The sequence below is a fragment of the Neopelma chrysocephalum genome, unplaced genomic scaffold, assembly GCF_003984885.1.
Source record: "Neopelma chrysocephalum unplaced genomic scaffold, ASM398488v2 Primary Assembly neopelma1_44, whole genome shotgun sequence".
NCBI lineage: Eukaryota > Metazoa > Chordata > Aves > Passeriformes > Pipridae > Neopelma > Neopelma chrysocephalum.
In genome coordinates this window covers 16511272-16537148 of record NW_020897703.1, presented here as the reverse complement: position 1 = coordinate 16537148, position 25877 = coordinate 16511272, and the positions used below count along the sequence as shown (strand labels likewise).

Below are 25877 nucleotides of genomic sequence, written 5' to 3'. Positions count from 1 at the left end.
GACAATGAAAAGTTTATACTATTAGTTAAATAAGAGATAGTTTGGAATTCAGAATTTCTCTGAATTTCTGGAGTGGTAGAAGGAATGTCCAGAGCAAATATGACAAAGGCCATGTAGGTTAACCCACTATAATAAATGCTCATTTTAGAATGCTGAAATACTTTGTCATTTGGTATAAGACAAAAACCTTGCTTTGCTGGGTCAGACTATAACCCTTCCAGTCCAGTACTGTCATCTCTGGGTATCTGTTTCTAGTCACCAGTGGAATATAACAGCAAGGTTTAACTGTTGTAGGATAACTATTCTGACAGAACACTTTATCCCTCAGCACTTCTGAACTTCTATTTTATTCTCATAGCATTGTTCCCTCCAGCTAAAGCATAAACTCTAAATAAAGAGTAAATCCTGAAATAAAGCTAGTAAGTCTACTCAAACCATGTAAAACCTTCAGCTATACCCCGCTGTGTTATTACAGTTTTGTAAGCAATTTTTCCTAACAAATCCAGACTCCTAAAGAAACAGAAAAAAAGACAAGGGAAGCCTGGGAATGGAAATCAGAGCCTGTAAGTGTTGGCAAAAATGTAATAATCACCTGATGCAGGAGACTAAAACAAGTGAACAAAGTGAAATAGGAAGATAAGTAGTTGATGCAGTAAAAAGGGGACACTACTAATTTCAAAAATTCATTCTATTTTGACAATGTTTACCTCTTATCATTTGTTCTAAAAGGAAAATAAGGTATGCAGACTGCACAGTCTTCAGTCATATAGGAAAACTGAGAAGCAGTAGCACGTTTCCCATCTCTACACACGCTGTGATACCCCACATTCAGAGGTCTTCTGGGTTGTCTGGCTGCTGCTTCTCTTTCCCACACACAACTCATGTTCATATTACCATAAATGTATTTATGCATTTTATTTGTGTTATGATCATCCTAAAAGTCTTGTCAAACAGGATACCCAAAAAGATGGTGACAGGCACCAATCCAACAAGTTACAATCAAAAGAACCAAAGGAAAAATCACAACACTGAGGGCTTGCATATGCAGCTGGTGGATAATATGATGAGCTACTGTAGTCTGGCTGTCAAGCTAATACAAGACAAGCAGAGGGCTCCAACTGCTATTCAGTCTAGATACTACTTAATTGCTAACCTCTTGGAGAAAGGAGTTAACTAGTTCAGAAAAGCAGTCTAAGTGGTCTAAGAAAAAAGCACAATGTTATGTTAGGGCAAAGGTTGTCAGTAGAAATGATACAATATGCAACAAGAGTGATGAAAAAGATTGCAAAGAAATCGGAGTGCACTAAAGAACAGTGAAAAAAAAACCAGAATTCTAGTAGGAAATAAAGGAAAAGCATTACGGCTGTCAACTGAACACTTCCTCCCAGGTCTCAGTCCTTCATAAGAATTTTAGTAGTGTCAAACAGAAAAGGTATCAGCAAAAACACAAATTTCAAGAAGTTGTAACTACAGGGGTGTACAAGGCATGGGAAAGAAAGGAATAAAAGATGCCTCTCCTAGTTAATATTTTTTAAGCCTAAGCATGAGTATTGGTAAAGATATTGGTCAGCAGTCCAAGACAGCCATATATGAGAACTATGATGAAAAATGAGAAATATGCTGAGAGCCTATCAACTCTAGGTCAAGAAACTGGATGTGTATTCTTGGAAAGTGTAACTTAAAGTTTGACTCGCCTTGCTTTGTACTGTTCCCAAGGCACCCATTATAAACTGTACTGCAGCAGAATAAATCTCTTCTTATATAACTATTTTAAACGATGAAAAACTGGTTGCTTTGAAATAATGTAAACATAAATAAAGGGTTGAAAGCAACTGAATAAGGACAACTTCAAACCAGAAACTTTAGGAAGTCACTATCAGTGTAAGAGACTTAGATGAACTGGAATCGGGCTAAAATTTCCAGTGTTACAACATAATTATATTGGTTCAGGAGTTTTGATCTGTTGTGAGCTGACCTTGTCTAGACAGCAGGTGCCCACTCTATCACTTCCCTCCTCGGCTGGACAGAGGAGAGAAAGCCTATGGGTTAAGATAAGGGCAGGGAGAGATCGCTTCACTAATTACCATCACAGGCAAAACAGACTCGACTTGGGGAAATTAGTTTTACTACCAATCAAATCAGAGAAAGGTAATGACAAATCAAACCAAATCTTAAAACACCTTGCCCCATCCCTCCCTGGTTCCAAAGTTCAACTTCACTCCCAATTTTCTCTATCTCCTCCCCACCAGCAGCACAGGGGGACAGGGAACACGGGTTGCAGTCAGTACCTCATACGTTGTCTCTGCTGCTCCTTCCTCCACAGAGGAAGGACTCCTCACATTCTGCTCCTGCTCCAGCGTGAGCTCCTCTCCCCACAGGTCCACAGGTCCTGCCAGGAGCCTTCTCCAGCATGAGCTTCCCACAGGGGTCACAGCCTTCTTCGGGCATCCACCTGCTCTGGTGTGGAGGCCTCCAAGGGCCTGCAGGTGGATCTTTGCACTCCTCTTGGATTCCACGGGCTGCAGGGGCACAGCTGCCTCACCATGGGCTGCACCATGGGCTGCAGGGGAATCTCTGCTCCAGTGCCTGGACCACTTCCTTCCCCACTGACCTTGGTGTCTACAGGGCTGTTCCTCTCACATATTCTCTCTCCAGATGCAGCTGCACAGCAAACTTTTTCCCCTTCTTAAATATGTCACCCTAGAGGCACTACCACTGTCATTGAAGGGCTCAGCCTTGGCCACTGAAGGGTCTGTCTTGGAGGTAGCTGACATTGGCTATGTTGGACATGGAGAGAACTTTTCAGCGGCTTCTCACAGAAGCCACCTGTGTAGAGCCCCTCTCCCCCTGCTACCAAAAATTTGCCATGCAAATCCACTACATGATCAGTCATAACTCCTTCTTTAGGTCCTTAAGGTGGCTGTTGTTTTTTTGGGCTGGTCTTGCCTCTGTTCCTGACCCACAGGCAGAAAAACAAGGAGTGGTGAAGTATGGGGCATGGGCAGTACCCATAGCAACAGCATTAAAATGAGGAAGAAAGCAAGTTTAAATATGAATAATTCCTTGGTTCGATGTGATGAATTTTCTTTGTATTCAGTGATGTAGCTTCAGTTTATCAAAAGTAAAGAAAATCTAATTTTTCAGGTACTTGCTTATATGTTATAGCATGTTCAAAGTAAAACACGGAAGACATATAAGTCAGGGAAATGTGATTTTTCACATAAGACTGATGCCAACACCTTGTGTGCCATTTGCTGAGTTTCTCCCTTCATATACAGCAATGCAGCATAATCAGTAGAGGGTTTACTTTAGCAGAAATAACTATTCAGCAATAGCTCTTGATATACTTCAAGGCTAGATAACACAGTCTGAAGGTCAAGTTCTGACTTCTTGAAGCCTAATTTATTCAAGAGGCGACTAAAGTACTAGAGCTAGGAAATGGCCAAGCACTTTCTTCAACTGATGAAAAAGCTGGGTTTTTTTCCAAAGAATTTCTGCCCACAGAAAAGGATTATGAGCAGAGTAGGGCACTAAATACTGCCAATTTCCTTGGTTACTGTATGAAGAATGTTAGATGTTCAAAGAAGGCAAGAAGAAACTGAAAAACATATCAAAGATCTGTTCAAGAACTGAAGACAGAGAGGAGACAGAGTGCAACATTAATTGTGCCACTAAACCTTGTCAAACTATACAAAGGACAAGTAATGACCAAGTGTATTAAACCACTGAGATTTTAAAAGGCTTCTTAAAAAAGCTCTGTGTGCTTACTACTCAGCCTCTCATACACACACACACACACACACACACACACACATCCCTACCTACCTTTCACAACAACTGTACAGCATAGTGTTACAGATTTTAAATTCCAAGACCACTGATGATTTTGTGTACAAAATATCCTGTAAAATTTGATTGTTTGTAGACACTGGAATGTCACAGGATAGGAAAAACCTCCCTCTCCCCACCCACACCTGAACCATAGGGACTGCTAAAGTTAGTCCCATTTTGATTTCTTTTATACACGTGGGATCAGTTTTATACAAAATAAAAACAGTAGGAAGCTTTACTGGTTTTATGCTAGTCAAAGCAGGAAATATGACTGGTCAACTGGTATATGACTGCTATATCAGAATCCATTTTTAGGTGCCTGCTTGAGTATAAAGAGTACTATTCAATGCAAAAATTGGTCTAGAACCCTTCTCAAGTATAGTATCACATCTAGATTTATTTGGCCAACATCATAAGGGAGGAGAAAAGTGCTGCAACACCTTCCCTTGAGGAGCCCTGTCTGTAGCTCTCTCCTAAACAGTCCCTGGACCTAACCAGAGCTCTTCCATGATGACAGAAAATGCTAGTCTGCCACCCTCCTTCTTCCCTATCATCCATAAACTGAATCTCTAGCCGCATGCCATCCTCTATCACAAGTAGGTACCTTAGTATCTGCAAGTATTGTATGACAGAAGACTGTTTTAGGCAGTTCATTAATCTTTACATAGCTAACATGAAAGTTGTATGCTCCCTCAGACAAGTATCTGAGATAGATACTTCTAAAGCTACTTTCACAAAGTTTTTCAGTATTAAGAGTAAGCAGGAATTCCAGATGTCCCCAAACAAAATGCAGCTATATTAGCACATATTAGATGTGCTAAGCTGGCAAGACCTTTCTGTGAGCCTACATACTAGCTTGGCCTTCTGGCAATTTTAAATATAAATTTCTTGCAAAAAACACACTAACCTTCTCCTGAATTCAGTTCGGGTCTCTGCCCATGCCCATGTATATTTATCCTTCTCAACCTTTGTCAACTCTTGTCCTGGCTCAAAATCTTCTGTTCGTATCAAACTCTGTAGATACAGTACTAGCATATACTGATGTTTTATCCTAGTAATTTATCTTAAAACCTAATCCTATACTGAATCTCCAGTGAGGCTAATCCTACTGCTTTATCATGGTTATCCTCTTTACTTCTTTCAGACCCCACAAAATTTCATTAAAAAAAATATTCTATTTTGAATAAAAACTTCAAATATTTCACCTCAATTACCACAGGTTTGCTGACCACTACTCTTTAGGCCTTTAAAGCCCACTCTCTCCATCTCCTCTCATCTGTCTTCAAAACTTCAAGGATGTACTGTATTATAGAAACATTTTACTATTGTATTATAGACTCATATAATGGCTTAGGTTGGAAGGGACCTTAAAGATGATCTAGTTCCAACACCCCTGCCACGGGCAGGGACACCTTCCACAGACCACAGACCACATTGCTCAAAGCCCCATCCAACCCGGTCTTGAATTATTTTATTTATTATTGTATTTCTTTTCTATTACTGTAGAAAAGACAAAAAGGGCACTGGTGTTGTTTATGCATCTTTAAATTACTATTTTTCAAACTGTCCTTCCAAAGAGATGTTTCACACACGAATGCTTGGTCTGCCTCCAGTTATTTTATAAAAGGTACCCACTTAATGACCCCATTATCATGTCACTTAAAGTGCCTTATGTAAAATTTCTGGATTAGCACATTGGCCTTTCATCTCAGGGAATCCAAATGCAAAACTGAAAAATTACTTTCATGCTCTTAGTCTTGCAGACAGACATTACTAATTCTCGATACAATTTGGCTTAAGTGACCATTTTTCCTTGGGAGAGGGGTAAGTGTTGATTAAAGCATGTGATTTTGGGGCAGAAAAATAAATGGAATAAAGATGCAAGAGAATCTTGTAATTTCCATGCTTACAGCAGGCCTAGATTTGAGCAATCTAAATCATATCCTCATTTTCTAATCAATACTTCTTCCATTTAAAAGACAATACACAATCCCTTCAAGAATCACTGAAAATTATGCAGCTGCAATACATACTGCCCATGTACACAATGCTTCTTAACAGCATCCAACCTAGTGTGCTATGAAGTTCCCAGCTGTTGTGGAAAAAATCTACAAGTCTCTCTGTTTCTACACCTTGCATCCAACATCACGTGCCCAAGACCCTCCTTATTATATAACAAGTCTATTAGACTTGTGAGTGTTTATATTGAATAAATGATTGGTCTTTAACTGACTGTAAAACAGTGTCTTGAATTCATTATGACCTTTCAAATCTAATTTCTTAAAAACACTTTTGGAGGAGTACAGAGTTATTCATACAGAAGATAAAGACATTTACTCGAAATTGGATTAATTACATCTAGTCTATACATGCTATAAATCTGGTTGCGATAGTACTCAATATACATAATTCCCCATGCTTATTAAGTATGTAATTTTCCTGTTTGTGCTAAAAGACTCCTTGGAACCTAAACAAGGCCCGGCAGCTTTAGTTAAAAATATATTATTTAAGAATGAAACACGTCAACTGTGATGAGCACTTCACATCAGATTTTAAAACACAAAGTATGAAATAACTTTGGACAAAGCATATTAGGCATTTGGAATGAAAATGAGAAAAACCCATGTGTTCAAGAAATTGGCAGAACAGTCAGATTAGCACATTGACAATGCAAAATTTTACATTTTGTGAGAGAGAAATAGGGGGACAAAAATACTTGCAATTTTTGCAGTACCATAATTAAACTAGACTTCTTACACGATTACCCACTCTATGAATTTAAGAAATAATGATTGGGGATGGTTGATACTCTAAAGTAGTACTTCATGAGCTAACATTTAAGTTTATCTTGACTATGCAGAGCTAATGTAACATTTCTACTTTTCTAGGTCCTTCTTGTGCTACAAGAAATAGAAAGTGCACTACTTTAAGTCAAAGGTTATGTCTAAGGTTCTAATGTCCACAAGAAACAAGAACAAATTTACACATGCACGTGTTACCCCTTACAAGCATGGCTCTAGTCTGCCTTCCTGCCTTCCCTTCCTGCAGTATTCCAGTTCTAGAAATTAGAATATTGCTACAGAAATAACACAAGCACCTTCTAAATAGAAAGAAGAGATAATTTCAGGAGGAATTCTACATGAACAGATAAAACCATCACAAGCATAAACAAGCCTAATAAATTTGGCATAGAGTGAGCCCTCAGTGAGGACATATGCCTTCAAGAATTTTTTGCAACAGTAACTCAATAGCTACCTACCTAAGGCAACATCCTGTGCTGCTTCCTCCTACTACTTCCATTAATTTTATTTTGGGCTTACAAAGTGCACAGATAAAGAGAAGTAAAGCCAGTAACTGTTGACAGCTAACTTGATAGTAGCATGAAAAGTAAAAATGAGAGAGGATGCACAGAAATTTATCTTACTCTGAATTTATCAAAAAAGAAAAACTCTTACGTTTCCTCGGAGAATTATTCTTACCTCTCAACACAAAAAAAAAGAAAAGCAACCCATTGAAATATACAGTACAGTTTCCTAGCCTTCTGAATGCTAGATTGAGCAAAGTTACACCTCTCCCCTCCCACACAGCACCAAGTACTGCTGTGTGCATACCAGAGGAGTCTAACACAACTACATGCTGCAAGAACAAAGACCTTTCTCTCCTAACATGCAAATAACAAAAACCAGACAAAAATAATAACTATGACAACTGAAGATTTGAGATCTGAAGGAGTGTTGGGGGGAGGAAGAGAAGAAGAGGAAGGAACCACAGGATTAAGAGGACGAGAGCTGAAAAGTTAAACCACAATATTTGAAGGAATATTTTTGAGAAGTGTAACAGAGATATAGCAAATTGTTAGATAACACTGTGTAAGAGCACATCTCGCACATATCTAAATCTGAAAGTTACTATACCAGAAAAGTAGTATGTTATTAAGACAGTAGTATAATCTAATCTGTACAAATCAATCCCAGTAAAACTGTATGTTCACAGGCTTCCCCTCCAACTCAAACAATGAAATAATCTAAAAGAATACCATATATCCCAAATCAATGAAAGCTCTACGTGTTCATATACTACTTTAGACCCACTGGACTTATGCCATAAGTATATACTGTGTTCTATGTAAATTGCTTATGAGAACCATTTAATACTGTAGTAATATTTCAATGAACTTTCATTTTTCATAATGCTGGTATATTAAAAGCCTCTGAGTAACAGAGAGTCTATTAAAAGTGAGTCAGGCATATTATGCAGCAATAAGGTTTTGAAAAATATCTACATTTACAAAATAAATCGAACTAATTAATAACTTACAGCTTGTTTGAACTAACTTCTTATAAGTTAATATATCTGGCTCAGCAGAGAGTCATATTTCCATACTTCATTTCCACGTGTATTTTTAACTTCATAGACACCCCCATGCATAGAGTTACCCTAAGCAATCCTACTGCACATAGATGTAATGATTTTGCATTGCTTCCACTTTTTATTGACACAGTAAAAAAAAGGCAAGTACAGTGTCTATGGAGAAACACTGTGAAGTGTCACCCTAATTCCCAAAATATCTGATGGGCCATCCACTAATAAGGTGTTAGCCAGAAAAGGTAGGAAAAAGTATGTTGTGTTTAAAGGTGGTGCAAAACCTGTGGAAGCAGATTCCAGTAATCCTCCATTAGGAACAGTAACATAGCCTTCTACAGAGGCATACTTTAATGTAATCATGGTACTTCATATTTTAAAACTACATTAATCTCTAAGAAAAATAATTTCTTGTACAAAGCACAAAACTAAAGTAACAGAGAGAAAAAGCACCCGTAAAAAAATTCAATTATGTACGCATAATATTTATGTATATTATGCAAACATATTTCATATAAAAAAATAAAAAAATCTACATTTATCAGAAAAGAAACATTCTTATTACATAAGAGAAATGAAATAATAAGTGAAAAAATAAATATAGCCATATTTAAATGTTGTCACCAACCCATACTAACATCAGAATTACAAGACTGATTTAAATGCCATACCCTTTTCTGCAGAGTTATTGGCATAACTGCAGGCAATGTTACTCTTCTGGAAGACAAACTCATGCCTGCTTTTCACAGAACTCGCCAACCTTCATCCAGATGATAACATAAAGCAGAACAAAGTAGTTAACAATATTCCTCGAAGCCTAATTTCTCATAGCCTAAATATTGGAGAGTCAGCACAAAGGAAAGACTAAGGCTCTAGTACATGTCACTCCATTTATGTGAATTCAGTCCTACTCAAAGCCAATGACAGAAGACACTGGGGTAGGACAAACCAGAAATCAACCAACCAAAGAGCTTGAAAACTTGTCTTCTGTCCTTGGAAAGGCCCACGCTGATTATCTCTGGCTATAAAAATAAGCAGAACAACATGCATTTCTATCACTCAGAACTTTGTCTTCACTGTCAAAACAAAAAACAAATCATTAAAGACTGCATTCTAGCACTTCACACTGAGTGGTTACAGTCTCAGGGTTTTTTTCCTGGCTTTTTCCAGCAAACAAAACATACTTCAGTACTCCTGATCTTAAGGTTTCAGGAAAGTAACTGAGCATAAGAATAGATGCAGTGAATCCATGGAATTCAATTTTCTGATTCTTAACTAATTATATTCAAAGCAGAAGCAAAACACCCCTTTCAGTAATGCAATTTCTACTTTTGCAATGCAACCAAGGCCCAAAAATATGGCACATAAAATGTTACAAGTGAGTGAAATGAAGGCTGTTCTGTGAACTCAAGTTTTTGATCACCCCCACTCACATAATTACTTTATGTATCAAATATCTGCATAACAAATCTGTTTACATTAACATGGTTTGACTAAGGAAGTCAGGGTTTTTTCTTTCCTTCTTGGTCAAAGAGGGTAACATTTTGCATTGCTTACATGATAAGGCAAGCTATAATCTTTTTTTAAAGGTCTCATAATGTGCTTAATAGCAGAAAAACAGTTTCTGCTTTTATGCAGCATGACAAAGCAGTAATCCTGTTGTAAAACAAATTATTAAACAGATGTTAGAACTGTAATATTGGATATTTCTTTTATAACTCTTGAACTATCAGAAATAGTGTTCCCTGTACCTGAATACTGCAGACATTCTGAAAAAATCATTTGTACTAAGTATTCATAGCATCTCAAACAATAACGTATCACATGTGCAGGCTACTGTAGCTTCATAGGCAGTCACTGCAAGTATATTACTGAGCACACATCTGATGTATATGTCCTATAATTATTCAGAACTGACTTGGTAATCCATGCTAATTTCACTAGATCATATTTATAATATTTTTCCCTCAGTAACTGGAAATCAGCACACTCTTTAGTAACCTCAAAATATCTAGAAAAGAATCTCATCTCCAAGACATAAGAAACTACATACTGGCAAATTAAAAATAAACAATTTGATTGCATCTAATTTTCTGTTTTGTAAGTTTTCTAAATGACAAAAACATGTCACTAGCACCAACAAGATACTTCAGAATCTATGGATTCAAAGCATCTATTTTCATCCTAAATCACCTTCCTGTAATCCTAAAATCAGTAGGGCTTAGGTAAGTTCTGTCGATGAACAAGAGGAGCGAACACCATAACCACAAAAAAAAAAAAATACAGCTCCCTCCCAAAAACTAAAACCTGCATTGCACTGGCATTTTACCAGCAGCTCTCAAATAATAATAAAATACTGCCAAGCAACAGGAAGTAAAGACAAATATTTTCCTAAACTTTCAAAACCTGTTCTTGATTGAGACACACAATATGGAAAAAAACTGATAAGAAACTGATGCCAAGTCACAAAGAGAATTTCTTTGGAGACAGACATTTGATCCTTGTTCAGTTAGCTTTAAAATAAGAGCTTTTAGTAAAGCTATGAAAAAAGGTAAAATACAGCAGATACTACCCATTTCCTTGCTTCAATAATAAAAGTCCAGTTTTAACTTTGACTCATTTTACATTCAGTCTATAGCAGTAACAGATCCATAGCAACTAACCTTCTAGGTTTAAGGTATTTATTGACTTTTATTTTTCTCTCTTAAACTCCAGTCCAAAATCCTTATGACTCTTTTGAGAAAATAAAAAGTATTCCTGAGATCAAGTTTAAAGTGTTAATTCTGTAACATTTGGAATTAACAACCTTTTCTACTATAGCTATGATAAATGTCAAGTATTTGCAATTAGGTTTTTTACCTTTCAGGCACACAGTTTTTATTTCCTATGGGAGCACGTTTTCAAAATTCTATAATATAGCTCCTAAATTTTGCTGTAAGATTTAGAAAATAACTTGTGGTACCAGAGCCTGATCCTGTAGGCATTTTACTCACAGGAATATTAAACATGCATATGTTTACAGCAACAGGAAAAAAAAACTCCCTCTACAATCTTTTTTCCTTGGATCTTATGAAAAAACATTTGGGAAATAGTAGCTGCAAAACTTGGAGCACCGCATTACTGACTTTATTGGGAAAGAAACAAAAATAACCCAAGCCATTTTTCCTTATCCCTGGGTACTAAAGACTCTTGAAATAAAATTGACCTATTTGTCTGCAAGGTGAAGCAAAGGTTTATTTTCCTCAGTGAAATTATCTGTATTTTACCTTTTCCAATCAGATATAAAGACCAGACCTATTCAGAAAGTAAGCAAAAACTTAAGTGTTGTATTTGACTTGGTAATAAAAGTCTAATATTCACATAATTATTAGATTTTAATTAAAAATATTACAGTAATTTATGTATGCTAATGAAAGTAAACATCAGTTGCACCTAAGAGTACTAAAAATAACATTAAGGAATACTTTCTTTTCTTAAATTTGACAAACACCCATTTAATAAAATAAATTTAATAAAATACACCTCAATTTCTAAGCACAAGCCTTGCAGAACCACTTCACCATGTGAAAGTCAAGAGGAGTTTTGTTGATAAATGTGAGATACAGAAAGGCTTTGAAAGCCAATTATGTCTTCAGGGAAACATATATAACCACTTTTTTTTTTCCCTACAGATAAAAGATTTGACTTGTCCATGGCAGGTTTGCAAAGAATTTTGCTGGTGCTGGTGGACAGGAAGGAAATCAGATCCAGCTCACTTGCTTGAGAGCTCTGTAAAATGACTATGTTTATGCAGCTTTTCACTCCTATTTTTGTCACTAAGCTACCAGATACAGTTGTGAAAACACTGTGCAGATACTTTTTAGATACTTCAAAATATAAACCACTTCTACTTCTTGCCACTTAAGAAAGCAAGACTAAATGAAGTGGGCAAGAATTGAAATGTCCTTAGTAAATTAGTAGCTCCAAGTAAGGGTTTTATAACAACATATGGAATAGAGATACCCTGCCAGTAGAGGAAGGTCAGTGATGTCCTTAAGGCACTGACTATGGAATCACAAGAGCTGATCTATTCCTAGCTCTGCCGGATATAATGCAGGAATGTGAGCATTTACAAGTAACAAGAGCAAATCAGACTCAGCTTTTGCTGATGAAAAAAACAAACTCTAGATAATATAATTCCATTAAGGTTTATAAAAGCTTTGATGCCATTTTTTTATTTATTTTTTCTTTAAGCTAAGGCATAAATTTATTACAAGACCAATATCAATCAGGTAAGTTATTTGTGGTGCTACCTGCACTTCCTTGAGAGAGTGCTCCTGTCTGCCTGGCACAGACAGTCTCTTTGTCTGTTATTACGTGACCGTAGAAACACGTACAGGGTATTTTTACAAAGGTACATTTACATGTGCTTGACAAATAACCAGTTTCTTTAAAATCACCCTACAAAAGAAAGGTTTCAAAGTGATTGAGTAAGTCTTTCTACTCCTTTAGTCCCTTACACAAAGAAATGTAGCAAGACCTCAGTCTTCAAACAGAACATACAGCATACCCTCTTAGAGGGTCAAGATATGCAGATACAGTTGCACAGACTGTATTACCTGTAAAGCAACGCAGATATAAGGTACCTAGGAACTTCACAAAGAAGTTTGAGCCATTGTGATCTCTCCTGTCTATTCATACAATTATCCACCTATTAAATGATTCTAATTTAAGAGACTGCTACACCACAAAAAAAACCAAGTACAATTCATAGTTTTAGCTCTCCCTCTTCTAGCCTTTGCACCATGCAGGAGCAGTTTAAGGGCAAAGCAAGATAACTCTGGATCTCAAACCCTGCACTGAAAAGCCATCCTCAAATATGCCATTTTTTAGTTCTCGGTAGATCACTGTCCTCTTGCTGGCCAAGAAACATGTACCACATGAACTATGAACTCCTTAATTTTAATGAAATCTTTCAAGTACTAACCCATGTGTCCGCTTTCTTCTTCCCCCTGGTTATAGCTATGGATATAACTGAGTCAAACTGATCCTTAAACATACTTAAAATAAGATTCTTGGATAAAAATTCTCAGTGACTGTATTTTCTGACAGTCAAGATCACAGGCTGGTTGTATTGGAAAATAATTCATCAAGGGTCAGTTTTTCACAAGAAAATGTGTTTAGTAACATATATAGAACCAAAGCAAAGAGAAACAGAGGTTGCAGAAAGACAGTGAAGGGACAAAGACACATAAAACAGATTATCAGTGCCTCAGCTGAATCACTGGCTTCAGTTTTACTGTCTCCATATGTTTGTCTTCTGAAGGAACTAGTTTTATTTGAGAAAGAGAAGTCTTTCTTATGTTCGTATTTCTGTTACACAGAAATTATCCAACAGCACTCAGTCAAGCAAGTACAGAACGCCAGAAACCATGTACTTTCCTCACTGCACATCGTGACCGCTTGGACTGACTTGGTAATAATGCATTTTCTATCCTGGAGTCACAAATGTATTCTCTTATATCTTATTTAGAGGAGTATTTATGAATTCTTTCCCAGGTCATGATTTTCAAGTATAATCCCTACTTCAAAATTGTAATGCTGCTGGAATAGTTTAGGAAAACACTAAGAGATTCATATAAGGTTTTATATGAATGTATAAGCCCCAAATACAATGACTGAGAGTATTTTTTCATCACTTCTCCACAATAACTGTAAAGAAAAAGTCTAGACCTACTCAGTCCTTTCCTCTCCACTAAGTTACACATTGCTTCCTTGCAGTTATCCTACAAATTCCACTCCTTTGGGCCTGAAAAGATGAGTAGTTTGTTTAATAAACTCATTTAGGATTTGAGAAGTCTCCATCCCAGAAAAAAAATAACATCCAACCATGATGACTTCATCATTCAGCTGTTCCAATGACCCATACTTCGAGAAATTTTCCAAGAAGAAAATAACTTTAAAATATAACTTAATGAGAACAAATACATATAAGTATTATGTGCTAAAATACAGTATAGGAACTAAGTTAAAGTATGAAAATCGGGATATGGACACTTTTCCTTTCGCCCTAATGAGAAATTATTTTATTAGGCAGAAATCGGGCAGATCCTGTCTGCTTACCAAAATGGAAGGGTTCACATTGCAAGAACAATGGCAAAAATCTGAACATTGCTCTTTAACGCAGCTCTAAATTTTGCAGATCAAAGAACAGAATGCAGTTTTTCCATCCTCACCAGTTCTCCTCACAAACTTGTGGAACCTTTAAACATTGTTACACGTGCTCCTTGCAAAGCTTTTCAGCTGCCTATTTTTGCAATCAATAGGTTCAAGCCCGATAGAAAAGCACACTGATAAAGTTCTGTCAGCCGAGTTATATAAGAAAACCCTTCTATTACATGGACTTCCCTCTCACTACATAGCAGTAAATTCTAGTGATTATGAGAATAAATTCTTGCAAACTTCCAGCCTGTTTCTCAACAGCTGATACCATTTCTGTGCCATTATCAAGAGCTTGCAGCTGTTCATAAACACGAAGCCTTAATGTAATCAGTAACAGGAGTTATCATAACATAACTAATATAAAAAAGCTATTTATAGCCTAAGAATGCAGTAATTGAAAAATCCCATTCTGATCACAAGGCAATCTAGTGTATCTTGTTTTCCTGTGGATATAATATCAAGTTAAGAAGCAAAAAGACAGACAGACTAGTATGCAGCATATGCATACATATCAGAAATAGGCAGGAACAACTCATCAGTACCCTAATTAGAAGCACAGGCACACCTCTAAGATAACCGATATACATTTCTCTCTTGAGACTTAAGTATTAAATATCATGTACACTATTGGGCTAAAATATGAGCTGATTAGCTGCAAATGAATGTTCTGTGACTGAAACGGGAGAAAAGAAAGTTCACGTTGTTACTAGAGCAGAGGTCTAATTTCTTCTACCTCTTAATTCCTCCTCCCACAGCTGCCCTTCTTGAAAAAATTTCTGTGGCCTGATTAGCTTTTTTTTTAAATCTTCCCATTTGAGGTGACTCCCATCAGTACTCTATCATGAGAGACACGATTAAGTACACTGTCTTGAAGGTTTCCCTTTATTCATAAATTAAAGGCAGTCATAAAAGTGTGAATGCCCTCAGAAATAGCAACTTTAAGTAGTTGAAGACAGGGAGAATATGGCCATTGGGCAACTGTTATCTCCCACTTATCATTGCAACATTTCACCACTTGCTAAAGATATATGCCACCTTGTTAACAGGAATAATCAACTGCTAGAAAAGTTTGGAAACCCCAAGATCTAAAATCCTCAACTGGAAGATGTATCAGTTCCTGCCTCTGCAGACACACAAAAAGAATGAACATCAATTGTCCATAACAGGATGCCCTTCCACTGCCTGGCCATCGCGGTTCCTGCTACACAAACACCAAACTGAAAACTATTATCCTGAAGATACTCATCTTAGTGGTCTGCAGATACCCATTGTCCTCTATTACACAGTGTGGTAAGAAGGGTGAGAGATCTGAGGTTTATTGTCAGTTTCTATACTTTCTCTTACAAAAGGGAAACAATGATATATGCATTTGGTCCAGTTTTCATTACAACTCTAGCTTGATCTCTTAATTACATTGGCACAGCATAAACATTACCACTAAAAAGAGTTAAAAAGATCATGAAGCACAAATTCTGGGGGAACAACAATACTGTACTAGTGGCTCTGGAATTTCATGTGAAAGAACAAGGAAGTCCTCAGTTATCTATTGTAAATAGATACAAGAAAATACACATGTATAAAGAATATAAAATTGTTTTATCAATCACAAATATGCAATATTACTCTATATGCGTGATCAAGTTAATTCCACCTGGTGGACACCAACCAGGTTTAACTGTGATGTTTATATGGACGTATGTTTTCTTTATGTAAAATCCAAATTACACTTACTGTGGTAACATTTATGCACAGAAGTAGGATGGGAATATTCCTCTGCTTGGTTCTAAAGCTCTCAAAGTCTTATTTGAATAGATAACTCTCAGAACATCAGAAATGCAGCAATGCAAGGATATGCTAAAAACTGTACCAAAACTCCTTGCAAAAACTGATCTGACTTTGAGCTCCATTCTTCAGTTAATACCTCAACACTAAAATAACAAAGTCTTATGACAATAAAATCATAAAAATGCTATCATCTTACATGAGTTTAAGCACTGTAAATGTATGGTAAACTACTTGGCATTTTCTCCTTCTTTTGCAAAGCTTTTAATTCAAAGGCGGTTGTAAACCTTCAATAACAAACATCTAAGTTGTCAATTTTACCAAATCTGTTGCATTTAAGGTAATGTAACTATTAATCATTGACCACCCTCTTTCATTTAATAGTACAAAACTATGGAACTATTTATGTTATAAATATAGCAGTACCTGATATAAAGCAGGTGTCTACAATACTGGGCAATAAGATGACAAAAGTAGACCAGAACAGGACTACAGAGGTTTTATAAGACCAGAGAAGAATGTTGACAAAAAACAAAATGGAAAAAAAAACCCCAAACCAAACTTAACACAGGGTCTCATTTTATGAGTGTTACTAAACACTACTCTGATTAATCTAGACTGTGTGTCCTGGGAAGTGAGATGGGAACATGTATCTGTTCTCATCAAAAGACCATTCAGACAAATGCGTGTTAGAGGAAGACGTCAGTAGTGTTCTGTTCTTACAATCTGACCCCTTGCATCCCTCCCTTACCACAGTATCACTTACTGACTGTGCCACCAACAGGAAGCCACCTCGAGAAAGATCTGTCAGTAAAATACTTATTTAATCATGGATCTGTCTATGGCAGGTATGGAGCTGCTACAAAACAACCTGAACTTCCCAGTCTAACCCTAAATAAAAGCACCCACCTCTGGGAACAATTATGAGTAAGAACAGTGTTAATATCTATCATATCTCATTCCCTTCTGAAAATTATGATGATTCAAGCTCCATTCATGAGAGTTTAATCTTTTAATATCAAATTCAATGCAACTGAGTTATCAAAAGTGACTCAGCAGCATTAGAGAAATTCCCTGCAGTTTCACCTGGCTTTCATGGTCAAGTCAAAGAAATGGGCACTGTTTGTACCATAACCTGCCCTCGCACCCTGTAATTACACAGTACTTTAGAGATATCACAAAATCAAAATACCAGGTAGTCAACTCAGAATTCAAGAAATTAACATTAAAGAACCGCTTTTTGGAAAATCAGTGTTTCCAAATTTTCAGAGAAGGTTTTCTAGACAAGATATTAGATCTACTGCAACAGAGGTTTCTTATTCAAAATACAGCACAGAAAAGCCAGTTTCTTGTACTGAGAAAACAGTCCTAAAAGAAAAGAAACTTCAGGTTTGACTTTGAGGCTGATGAAGCCCAAAACAATAAAAATCCAAAGGATTATTAAAATCATTTCAATCTAACAAACACTGGGAAAATGTCTACCAGAATCTTTGACAGTACTGATGATTTTTTTATTTTATATTAGTACAAATTGCAAAAATTTAAGCCTAACATTTTCCTGATGTAAGCAGATTAAAAAACAAGCTTGCAGAGACATCTTAGTAACTACAAAAGTTAGAATGACCTTGTTTTCTTGCTCATAAGAAAGGAAAAAAAAAAAGGCATGCTATTTTTGTGAAGTTACAATGTTTACAGTCTTTGCTTGGGTTCTTTCTGGACAGTAACATATATATGTATGAAATATATTTATTTATATTCATTTAATAGATGAAAATATTGAGAGTTCATAGTTTGACAGAAAGCAAATAATTTCTCATCTCTAAAAGAAAGATATACTAACGAATGAACCAATGTAAAGAAGATAAAGTAAAATACAAAAAGAAAAAAAAAAAGAAACAAACAAATGATTATTCTGAAGTTTCCTCAGGCTGATGTATCAGACAGCTTGTGCTAAGGCACATCCAGTATAAACCGGGCAATATTCCTGATTGCTAAAATGAGAAATTGTTCAACCTTGCCTTCTGATTTTTACCTGTACAGGCAAGTGACTTTCTGTCACAGTGTTAGGATGACTGGTCAAAGTACAAAGGTACATGCATTAAGATAGCAAGTTTTAATGGGGCTCTACATAATTTTAATCTACTGTAATATCAATAAATCTTTCTTTGGTGGGGAGGTACAACCGTGCAAATGAAGAACAGAACACAGAGGCTGGAGCAGACCACCAGATGAGACACCACTAAAGGGAGTCCAACTGAATCCTTTTTGCAATCTGTATATTGGAGACTTCATGTAAAAACCTTGAGCTCTTTGAGTTGGTTCTGTACAGAATGTTTCTACTGTTAATCTGTAAACCAGTTGGAAAGACTTTTTCCCTTCCCTTCTGACTTTCAAACTCTTTTTTATGTAATTTAAGGGGAAGACATAGGAAAAACTGATATATGTTTAGAGGCTGGAAAGCAAAAAGACTTGAGAACTGATAAAGGAGTCTATGTGCAATGCTCTCCAGTTTGAAAGGAAATCTGGTAAGAAACAGACAGACTAGAATTACAGAGTAAATTTAAGTAATACATCTTTTGGTTGGAAAAGATGTCTCAGCCCTCAGAAATTACTTGGAAATTCATGCATTATTACATTTCAATAAAAACCCCTTTTGTTTTCACATTGTTTAAAAGTCGAGAGAAAACAAATACATCAGCCAAAAAATCCATCATGAAAAGGTCTAAGAATCAAAGACTTAGACATTTATGTGTGCTAATAGAATTATATGCAAAGTTTTGAAGAATGAGGCTTTGAGCAGGTTCATTAAAAGACCCTGAATTATAGGTGTAAAAAAACTAATGGTACTCCAATTACAACAGTCAATGCTCAATATTACTCATAAACTTAGAATAGCACACATTCAAATAAACATCTCTTTGACATAAAATTCCTTTCAGCTCTTCTTTGTCAAAAAGATTTACATGAAAATCTTTGTTAATACAAAAATCAAAGTGACGTTCCACTACAGTCGTGTATTTGAGGTCCCTATACAACTGATTTCCTGGAAAGAACATTGTGGGAGTATATTTGGATTCTACATGATAAAAATATCTACCTGTTTAGAACATCGAAAAAGACAAAGGCGGCAAGGTAAAATTTCAAAGATTTGAGTGTTCTTCACCTTGAGATTTACTTGAGTTTTATTTTTGCACTTCTAATTTAATTTAAAGAAACAAGGCACTAATTACCTTGAACTACTTTTGTCCTGAAACACTTTTTGGCTTATCCTTGAGCAGGGCAAGAACTGTCACTGCAGTGCAAATGATTCAGGTTTTGTTTTCAGAAAGCCTTAAAAACTAAGCTTTCATAAAACTACAGTACTCTCTTCTTAGTTCATTTGACCAAAGACAACCAAAAGCATACTAAAGAACAGAATAAGTTTTCTTACAGTTAATATTTTTCCCTACTAATATCTATTTTGATCATAATTAGGGACAAAAGTACAAAGTGCTTTATATTTTCAGTTCCTTGCCAATTCTTAGAGAACACAGGCTCTGAGACACAATTAGATTTTTCACAGAAGTTCACAAACTCCACCTAATAACAGCAAATGCTTGATTCCTCAAAGGAAGGCAACATTTCCCACCATCCACCAAGCTGACCATACTGTGTTGGACATGAGGGGAAAGTTGGGGTTTGGCCTGTTCAGATAAGTCTTCCACCCTGAAACATAAAATTCAGCTTATTTGAATGCACTTCATAGAATTAGAGAATTAACAAGGTTGGAAGAGATCATCAAGTCCAACCATCAACCCAGCACTACCACTGTGACCCCTAAACCACTAAACTGTATCACGCAGATCCAAATGCAGATGCCTTTTAATCACCTCCAGGGATGGTGACTACCACCTCCTTGGGTAACCTATTTCAATGCCTGATCACCCTAACAGTGAAAAAGTTTTTTCTAATATCTAATCTGAATCTCCCTTGTCTCAGCTTAAGGTCATTTCCTCTAGTCCTCTCACTGCAGGCACAGTAAAAGAGACCTACCCCCATCTCACTACAGCCTCCTTTCCTAAGGTACCTCCTGAGCCTCTTCTCTAGACTAAACAAACATGGCTTCCTCAGCTGTTCCTCATATGACATATTTTCTCGACCTTTCACGAGTCTTGTTGTCCTTCACTGGATACCCTTCAGTATCTCCAGGTCATTTTAATGTGAGGGGCCCAGGACTGGACACAGGACTCGAGGTGTGGGCTCACCAGTGCCGAGTACAGGGGTATGATCACTTCCCCGGTCCTGCTGGCCACACTATTCTTGATACAAGCCAGGATGCCTTTGGCCTTCTTGGCCACCTGGGTACAGGCTGGCTCATGTTCAGCTGCTATCGACCAGCACCCCCAGATCATTTTCCACTGAGCCACTTTCCAGACATTCTTCCCCCTGCCCAGAAGTGCTGTATGGGGTTAATGTGACCAAAGTGCAGGACTTAGCACTTGGTCATGTTGAACCTCATGCTGTTGGTCTCAGCCCATTGATCCAGCCTGTCTCAGGTCCCTCTCCAGGGCCTTCTTACACGTCAACACACCAACCTAACGTGGTGTTGCCTGCAAATTTGCTAATGGTACACTCAATCCCCTCATTCAGATCATCAATAAAGATACTAAACAGGACTGGGCCCAACAATGATCCCTGGGGGACACCACTAGTGACCAGATGCCACCTGAATGCAGCACTATTCACCACCACACTCTGGGCCCAGCCATCCAGCCAGTTCTTAAGCCAGAGAAGAGCACACCTGTCCAAGCCATGGGCTACCAGCTTTTCCAAACTTCTTCAGTGAAAGGGTGGTTAAGCACTGGAACAGGCTGCCCAGGAAGGTGGTGGAGTCACTGCCCCGGCACTGTTCAAGAAGCAGCTAGATGTGGCACTTAGTGCTGTGGTTTAGTTGGGCGTGGTGGTGTTCAGTCGAAGGTTGAACTCAATGATCTTGGAGGTCTTTTCAAACCTTAATGACTCCATGATTCTTTGATTCTAAGATGTAATACTCTTCCAGACTGCAAGAGGGAAAGAGATGGGCAGCTGTGTTGATGAGGCAGACCGAATACTGTTCAGAGACACAGACATCCTACTTTCCAAGCACAGAGGCAACTCACTATTCTGCTAAGTGGTTTTTACCTATTTCTTTTCATAAACTTATTTTCAGTAAGTCAACCCAACAAACATGCTGTTCAAGCAGCATGTTCAACATTTTGAGAGGCTTATGATAAAAGATCATCAGAAGACAGTAAGAATTTCAGCTTAGAAAAACAAGAATTCAAAATAATGTTAATAGTCTATTTAGAAGTAGAAAGATTTCAGATGTAACAGGTTCTATGAATAAGAGAGTAGATATTCGTGACAACTTCTTTCTTCTCTAGAAGTAGAAAATCTTTTCTGGAGAGAAAAGTAAGACAGAAGAGGCTTTTTTTTTCCTTTTAGAAACACTCAATTTGATAATAGTTACCTACAAGACATACGTAGAAATTCACTCTGCAATTTATCTTTACCATGCTTGAAATTAAAAACACAGCAGAAAAAGAAACAATAAAAAAAATCAAGCAATCTAAAAGAAGAATCACTGAAAACATATGTAGATCATCAGAGAGGCAACAGAAAAAATTCTGGCAGCTTTCAACACTATACAAACCAAAAAAAATGCTTAAGAGTAGCTGGTTTCTCTTAAGAGTTAGGAAACTATCAAACAGTAACAGTAATATTCATGACCTTGGAGGCTATATTCTATGAAATTTTTGTATATGGATAATGTAGTTGCACATAGCGCTGCTACAAAGTTGACAAAATAAGAACACAGGGTGGAAAACACAACATTTCCAAGCACAGTCTCCACAGCCACTTGTGGGAAGTCAAAATCACAGCCAGTTCACTTCTCTTCACACACCTGCTTAGCATTCTCTTTCTTTTTTAAACCTGAGTGATTTCATCAGCCTATTAGAAGACTTCAACCTGAATTTCAAAGGTAAAAGTTTAATTTGACGGTTGCTATTTGGCCTTAACCTTTTATAACTTGAGATGAAGAACATAGGAACAGTCATGCTGAGTGTGACGAATGGTCTACTTAGCCAAGTACCATTTCTCCCGCAGTAGCCATAAACAGACACCTGGGTGAAAGGCTTTTTGACAGAAACCATAGTCTTGTTAAAACGCCTCCAGAAAAATAACAGGAAGACTTCTCTCAATTTTTCTGGTAGCTGAAAAATGGGTCAGGCCCTCCACAGACACCAGCATTATGTTAGCTCACTTCCATCAGGAAACCAGTTGTTCTTGATCCCGCTTTTAACAGAGAAAACACTACATTCCTAAATGGAAAACCACGAGAAATGGAAGGATTGTGAGCAGAAATCATCACAAAAAGTATGACAAAAACCTTTATGAAGAAGCAGAAGTACAGTCAGTGAACCTATGAACTTCAGCTTCTGAGAGACTGAAGCTAACACTTAGATGGCTTAACTGATCAAGCCAGTCAGTAACGTTAAACATGACTGGCCACAAAAGCATATAGTTGACCTTTGTGTGTTAAATCTTGCTTAGAAAATCTACCTTCTATTTCAAGTGAAAAGATTACCACAATGACTGCAATTTAAGCCCGCAACATGACTAATTTAAACTATTTTTTTTTAATGTGACTTCTAGTCCTTTTGTTCTGAAAGATAATGTTACCAATTCAGTGGTTTTCCTGCCTCTGCAGAGACAATGCTTCCACCCTGCCCTAGCATGAAACTAGCACAATTTTACCCCACTGCCTTAGCAATGTTCACATACACACTGACCAGAAATGCTTCAGATTAGTATTTCTATTGTAAGAAAAGAACTAAAAGCAATAAAAGTAGTCCAGAAAGACATCATAGCTATTTTTAGAGAACATACAAAAAATGGCAAGATACAATTACAGCAGTTTAGCAGACACATCTATGTTTTCCACTGGAGCATGGGGGAGAAGGCTCCTCCTTAAGGTGCCACAACTTCGCTAGCAAAGTTCTCCAGCACGTGCACAGAAACAGCCATGACTAGTCAGCTTCAGAAAAGTTAATACAACTACAAGAAACTTCAACTTCCAGACAATTTCTTCATGCAAATCTAAAACCTGAATAACCAGCAGCAGCATAAGTTCTTAGACCTCCAATATCATCCCCAAAACTGTTAAGATAGTGATCTTGCAGACCACCAAAAAAAGAGAATGTGAAGGAGGTAGTACTCTTAATCCCACAGACGTTCCTTGCCAGAACTCTTTCCAGTCTCAGGATGAGAAAAGAGAAATAAGACAAGCAAGCTTTCAAAGAGTGAAACAGATCTTCAACATGAATAATTTCCATTAACTGGAAATTCTTCCTCCTCTACCCCTGCTCAGGATAACAAATACACTGTGTGTGAACACTATTGCCAGAGCACTGCCAGGTCTGTCTACCCACTCAGATCTTCCCTTGGCATTCAGTTTAAGGTACTTATGGAAATATAGTAACATCAGACATACACAGATAGATGCAGATGATATAAAAAAATAGCCAGGTACACAGCATTTGCTGCTTCCCCATCAATTCAGGTTTTATTCCATTATCCTAGCAAAATTAGACCATCAGACAAGCTGTTCAGTGACTGTTAAAACCCTCTGTTCTATAACACTGATGACAGTAATTGGAGGTGGGGAGGAAGGGAAGAAAGAAATTAACTTCTCATTTAAGGATATAAAGTACTGCCTGCCTGCCCCTGGTTCCACTCTAACTGAAAAATCTGCAGAGTCACACGTAGACTCTGTGAAAGAACAGTCATGTCTTAAGTCACAGATTCCAAAACCTTACTTTCTACAATCATCAATGACCTACAGAGAAAATTTCACCAACTTAAGAGAAATATGGAACACCTCTAATAGAAAAATAACTTAATAGGTAACTGAGCTTTTCTTCAAGCTTTCATTAAAACATTTTACAAATTCTCAAATAATAATTTATACATCTTACCTGCTTTTTTCTTGAAGTTGCCTTGGGCAACAGACTGGCTGACAAAACCGATGCAAACGGCGAGCAACACAGCTCAGGAAAAGGATTTGGAATTGATGGGATCTCCAAAATACTGTCATCTTTCTTTTTTCTCCTATTGCAACAGAATATATAATATCAAGTGGTAATTGTAACAACTGCTGTTAAAATTGCAATATCCAACCACAACACATGAAACACTAAGGTACTAATACCACCATACTTCCTGGTTGCAGTAATTAGCTTTTTTTTGTGCAGTTATTTTACTTAATCAGTAGGCTGAATATATTAACATACAGTGCCTAGCACTATTTGAAAGCAATCCAAGTATTCAGCTCTGAATATAAAGTTGTCTGAATATGCGTAAGTCTTTGCAGAGTAAGAACACAGATATATTTATATTGGCTTCTAAGGACATTAGTAAATATTTTGTTGTCCCTGTGTTTATGCCAATCCCTGTGTACACATATTACAACAGCGGATGCATGTAACTTCTCAGTAAAACTTCCCAAGTACATTGGAACAGTATTTTAAACAAATGGAAACTTTTTTTCACCAGAATCAGGAGTCAAAGTGACTGACAAGACAAAATAGGGCAAAGCAATACACTCATTTCTGTTTTCAGTTACTTTTGTACTTGAATCTGCACAGCTCCATCATAAAATGTCTCAATTGTTGCTGGTTACTTAAATAGGATTGTGTCAGAAGTACCACCAAGAAACATTTGCAAGAGTAGTGAAGATGATCACTACTGTACTTGCTGAAGAGCTCAGTTATGCACTGGTTTAAAGTATCACACTAATAATGTGGTTGTTTAGACTGCTGTGTACATTACAGTGCACCGTTTTCTCACATAAAATATTGAACAGCACTTTGTCTACTTGATTTCATTTGGAGAGAAGCGCCCAAAGCACTTGAAGTATTTGCGTCTGCCAACATGTGTGTTGATGGTTCCAAGCTTAATATTTTACTTTATTGCCTTCTTTATTATTATTCCAGATTTCATATCCTAATTAGTACAAAGTACAGAAAATCATCAAAGTAAGGTAATGATACAGAATGAAGATGCTTCCAAAGTGATATTTAGCTTTAGAAGGAACAAAAAATCCTGTATGCAGTTTTAAGATTTTGTAAACTTCAGTCTACCACAACTCATCAGATGTTTCACGAAAAACCCTAGCTCACAGCTTCTTTTACGAAGAATAGAGACCAATGCCTTTAAGAACAGCCTGAGAGGTAACAAGCAGGGTGCACACCGCTGACAGCAATTGCAGCGGCATCGCTCGCGGTGAAGCGGTTTTATCTCACGAATATTCTGAGAAAGGCACTGCAAGGATAAAGTAGCGGCTGGCTCAGCCTGACAAGGCAGGATCGGCACCGCCGGCCCCTTTCACCTCAAACTGGGAAACCTCAAAAGAAAAAAAAAAAGGGAGGGGGGACATACGCATCTGCAGCGGAGGAAAGTGTCTGCAGGGCCGGGAAACAACTTTTGTGCACCAGGGCCGATCCCTGGCCAGGCCGCCCCCTCCTGCGCTTCGCCCCCTCCCCGAGCCTCCGCTCCCCGGCCCCCCCAGCCCCGCGTCCCGCCCGCGGGGCGCTGCCCAACGCCGACGGCACGGGCGGCCCTCGGGGGAGCAGGGGGGCGGCGGCGCCCGCCCGGGCTCCGGCCTTACCTGTCGGGGGGCA

General features: G+C 37.5%; 1 protein-coding gene across 5 annotated transcripts in view; it reads right to left on the bottom strand.

The window, feature by feature from the left end:
* GRB14 (growth factor receptor bound protein 14) overlaps positions 1–24280 on the bottom strand; it is a 104119-nt gene extending 79839 nt beyond the window's left edge. For 2 of the 5 annotated variants that reach the window (XM_027678728.1, XM_027678726.1), the window contains exon 1: positions 8865–9070. In XM_027678728.1, the coding sequence (XP_027534529.1) occupies positions 8865–8927 (63 nt within the window). In that variant the 5' untranslated portion in view covers positions 8928–9070. Of the gene's footprint in view, positions 1–8864; positions 9073–24173 lie in introns of those variants that run through there. The other 3 variants (XM_027678729.1, XM_027678727.1, XM_027678725.1) reach the window with 3 other exon arrangements.
* Positions 24281–25877: the final 1597 nt, after the last annotated feature.